Source organism: Cupressus sempervirens, chromosome 5 (assembly GCF_028749045.1).
Source record: "Cupressus sempervirens isolate cs-2001-9-10 chromosome 5, ASM2874904v1, whole genome shotgun sequence".
NCBI lineage: Eukaryota > Viridiplantae > Streptophyta > Pinopsida > Cupressales > Cupressaceae > Cupressus > Cupressus sempervirens.
The window spans coordinates 177,819,921-177,824,657 of NC_143122.1; the positions used below are offsets into that span (position 1 = coordinate 177,819,921).

Genomic DNA, 4,737 nt, shown 5'->3' on the forward strand with positions numbered 1-4,737 from the left:
ATGTGAAATAAAATTGTTAGTGCTTCTACATAATTATCACTATTCTTTATATAGGATGGAACATCAATTTTTACTGTCCTTTTGGATGTTTATTGTGACCTTGAAAATGCTTTGATATTTTTAAAAATTCTAAATTCAGTTATAAGACATTGAAAAGGGAAGACTAATATTTATTTTAATTCATTTAAGAAAAGTTTTAAAATAGTACAAATTATTTAATTTGAAATCTATCTAAAGAGAAGTGTGTGAATAATTATTATCTATGTTGTGGTTATAGATAGAGTGAGAGTTATTTGTATAATATTAATTATGCAATGTGGATGTCATTCAAAACCTCAATCCTTTCCCATTGGGATGTTAACAAAGAGATGTTATATTTTCAACATTACTAACAAATATTATATTAATGAAATTTTCACAAAGATAGAACTACATGAACATGTTATAGACGAGTATGAAACATGTTGTAGTATTATGATCAGAATAACAAAAATACAATGTTATGATCAAATAGTATAACATTATTGAATTTCTAATCTATCTAAAGAGAAGTGTGTGAATAATTATTATGTATGTCATGATTGTAGATAGAGTGGGAATTATTTGTATAATATTAATTATTCAATGAGGGTGTCATTAAAATCCTCAATCCTTTCCCATTGGGATGTTAACAAAGAGTTGTTATATTTTCAACAATACTAACAAATATTATATTAATGAAATTTTCACAAAGATACAACTACATAAACATGTTATAGATGAGTATGAAACATCTTGTAGTATTGTGATAGGAATAACAAAAATATAATGTTATGATCAAATAGTATAATCAAGTGATCAAATTATACTCAAGATATAGAGACAAAGTGCACTTGTTTTAAATATGAAGCCCACATAATATGTGTATATAGTTCATATAAAATCCCCAATATCTATCGAATGACAAGTTACTAAGAAACCCAAATATAAACCTAAATAAATTTGGATAGTAGATAAAATGCGACTACATAAACTGACTAACACTACTGGACTTGCAAAATCAAAATCAAAATCAAAGTAGGAAGTTTGCCTCAATCTAGGTTTTCATTTCTACATCACTACTGGATCAACAAAAAGTTTGAGTACTTGATTCTTGACCTCTTTGTGAGAATAAGTGATGCCATCTCCAAATATATAAAGGAATTGCAGTCCTCTATTAAAATCAAAGGATATCTTTTCCCATTTCAGTAGAGAATTATCTGGTTTTAGATATATCCATCTTAATTCTTTTAAGGATTCTTCAACAAAATTGATGATGTAATTTAGTGCCTCTACTTGTGAACATTCGGGATGGTCCCTCATATAAGAGGAAATGGCAGAGGCTATCTCTCCATGGCGCCTATCATCCTAAACACAAACAATTTAGTTATGTTAATATTGAAAGAGCAATGAGTTTTGTCTATATCTCTAGTGTCTATATCAAAATAAAATAGCAGACCTCAAAATCTCGGGCATCATCAATTAGTCGTATGCAAATCCATATGAGCTCGTAGAATCTAGATTTATTCAGAAACGTCTTTTCAATAGAGTCGTCACTTAAAATGGTTCTTGTCAGTAGTAGAGGATGCATCAATATGGGTCCAATGGCTGCACTTGTTGTAGCAACAGTGAGGTACTCATTAAAGGTTGGAATATATCCACTTGATTTCCATTGCGCATGCTCCATGTTAGCTTCAATATAATCTTCCCACTAGAAAGAACAAAGTGTACTGATTTATTAATATGGATATCTTAACAGTGCCACATAAATGAACTTGATGCGGGCATTAAGCATGGCATAAATATATGAAATATCTAATTTATAATAATAATAATAATAATAATCTCATGTTGTGTAGAATTTTACGTGAAAGTAATGCTAGTTTGTAGCTATCATATTCAAATACATTTATATACAAAGGGGTTTGAAGAGGTATACGTACTGCTTTTGTAACAAAAGGCATCATGTCACGTCCTTGTTTTTGAGTGGCTTCATTTATCAATTCTTTCATGGTTTTGAAAACAAATTCGAGGCACATCTTGAAATTCTGTGGCATATTTGTCACAATTGAGACATCCCAACCTTGAGCAATGGCCTTCTGAATAAGATTGAGTTGATCAGGTGTTGCATAGTCGTCAAAAATGTCATCCACAATGGTGGCAACAGTTGATAATTTTGATACAGCAATTCTGATGCTGGAGAATTCCGATTCATCCGCTGCACTAACCCCCCACATGTAATATTCAATTGACCGCTCTCTCATTGCAATAAGCTTTGGAACGCCGGAATCGACCCACCATCTATAAATCAAAGGATAGGATAGGTAACACATGAGGAAATGAAGGAAACGGATTTTAACAATATAAATATGAATTACATTATTACTGAAGATTGGGAGTCGTGTTGGATACTAGAATGTAGCAATACATACTTGGAGAGGATCTTCATCTCCATCTTGTAGGTACACTGCAATATATTGACATCCAGTTTGGCAAGCTCTAAAATCTTCTTGTCCTTCAACCTTGAAAGGAAGAGATGAGATGTGAACATAGTCAGCGTAACAATAACCAATAAGAATGGGAAACTTAAAGGAACGCCTCGACACTTGTGTACCTGCGATCATCTAGCTCGTATATCTCTATGTAGTTTCGTGCCTCCCATCTCGGAAAAGTGCAAGAAAAATCATATGTGAGGGCGTACTCCACCTGCAATAATCAAAATGGAAGTGGATCATCACGACACCTGTAATCTGTTATCTCTAATCTGGGCAGGGAAGATAGGATTTATTAATACCTCTTTGAGAAGGCTTGCGCTGTAGGAGTCTCCAATATGAGGTGTTTGTAACAGGGTCTTAAGGCGGGAGGAGGTGAAGGCTTTAGCCTCCTCCATGACCCTCTCTCCGGGGAATCCCACGCTTGATGCTCTCAACAGGTTCACCATGCCCCGCATCACTTGTTCTGATGATCTGCTATTGTTATTCTCATCATCACCACAACTAGAGTAGAACAAGTGCCCATTTCTATCCTTGAAACTCTCCAGCACATCTGCTCAAAACTCTCCACCATGTAATATAAATATATAATTGCGGGCATGGAATATAATTTTGTCATAAAACATTTTGCGTTATTTATAAATATACCTGCAGATACATCGTAGCGGCGGAGTCTTAAGAGTCTCAGTCCTAAAGCCGTAGCATTCAAGTTACAATTCTCGCTTCCTAATCTGATGCCCACACTTGTGTCCCAATTACATCTGCAATTAATGTTTCATTTCAAATTAAAGATTAGAAAATGTATATATTACAAGTAAGCAAACTTTAGAAAATGTGATGTCATGAGATGAGACCGGAAAGCAGAGTCGAGAAAGAGTTTGATCTCAGCGTCGAAATATCGGTCAATTCCGAGGCACTGCAACGCATCGACCGTTTCGAGCCGCTCCATTAACAAATCTCCATCTCCACTTTGCATTTCTCTCAACAACACCTTCACTTCTTTCACAAGTGTTTCAGCGCGTTCCTGGTATTCAGATTCCTACAAAATACAGAATACAAAATACCAAATACAAAATACATGATTATGAGCATTGCATTGCAGTGAACTAGCTAGGGAAACAAGAGTAGCAAAATACATGATTCATGATGACTTACCCCGTACAGTGTTGGCATGGATTGGATAAAATCATCATCCCATACGTTGAAAGCGTTATCTGGTATTGAAGTCGGTATTTCTCCTCCATTCATCGCCATCGCCATGTGAAAAGCAGGTCAGAAAATATTATTAGTAAACACCAACTTAAAAAGTGTTCAAGAAGGTTATTGCAGACACTCTTACGCTGCTACCTATTTATACATGCGTTACCGAAAAACTTGCGAAACTTTCGTTGCAACTTATTATTTTTTAAATATCTATGGTTGTTAATGTGGGAGAAACACGTCCAAAAAGTCTTAGATGACCTTCATATTAATATAATAGAAGTTCTTGTTGTCAAAACGGACAGAACAAGAGGATCTCGCGTGTGGCATCTTTCCCGTTTTCATTTGTTGGCACACAAAGTCCAATATTTCTAGAGCCACCACTTCCTATTGTATGGAAATGGCATTTATTAAATATATGTACAAGGTATGAATCTAGTTAAATATGTTTAAAATATTATTATATTATAATTAATATTATATTGTTATGACAACATTGTTATATTAAATTTTTTGGAAAAATATCTTGTCAAAAAAAATTTATTTTATTTTAATTGTTTTTTATTAAATAAGGCACAAAGACGGTCCTGACCCATGAAAGAGTAAAAGCATAGTACTTTTCTGCTTTGAGCCATTACACCCAAGCTATAGAAAAGGTCATCACTAACACAAACTGTTAGAGATCCTTCATAGAATAAAACTTAATTAAAAAACCAAAGTCATTACTATCAATATTAGAGTCTAAACCTTGCTGATAATCACAACATAAAACTTAGTCTTAGAGTACTGAGTATACATGTAAACCAATTTATACATAACAGTATTAAGACTATGTCCCAAATTACAAGGAGCACATAAAATAAGACAAAAGCAAAAGAAAAGCAACTAAACATAAAATAAATAGCAAATGAAACCCCAAGGCGAAAATGCTAGGTCTACTTTATGCTATCCGAATCCTCGACCTGGTACCTAAGATTTTCAGTCCAGTTGTGGACATCCTCTGTGCTTTTCATTTCCACCCAAACTG

At 33.9% G+C, this 4,737-nt stretch overlaps 1 protein-coding gene across 1 annotated transcript; it reads right to left on the reverse strand.

The window, feature by feature from the left end:
• Window positions 1-872: 872 nt before the first annotated feature.
• LOC149554993 (alpha-humulene synthase-like) lies at window positions 873-3,928 on the reverse strand. The gene is made up of 9 exons (XM_089829024.1): window positions 3,666-3,928; window positions 3,365-3,549; window positions 3,159-3,271; window positions 2,813-3,063; window positions 2,633-2,724; window positions 2,451-2,540; window positions 1,962-2,319; window positions 1,478-1,729; window positions 873-1,386 (listed from the first exon to the last, which is right to left on the reverse strand). Exons 1-9 carry the CDS (start codon window positions 3,768-3,770, stop codon window positions 1,090-1,092), a joined length of 1,743 nt encoding a protein of 580 aa, XP_089685150.1. The 5' UTR covers window positions 3,771-3,928; the 3' UTR covers window positions 873-1,089.
• Between the last annotated feature and the right edge of the window lie 809 nt (window positions 3,929-4,737).

Coding starts and splice junctions, on each gene's coding strand:
- LOC149554993 (XM_089829024.1), bottom strand. CDS start 3,770: ATGGCGATGGCGATGAATGGAGGAGAAATACCGACTTCAATACCAGAT. Junction 3,064..3,158: donor CCGCTACGATGTATCTGCAG/GTATATTTATAA, acceptor AGTTTTGAGCAG/ATGTGCTGGAGAGTTTCAAG. Junction 2,725..2,812: donor GCGCAAGCCTTCTCAAAGAG/GTATTAATAAAT, acceptor TGATTATTGCAG/GTGGAGTACGCCCTCACATA.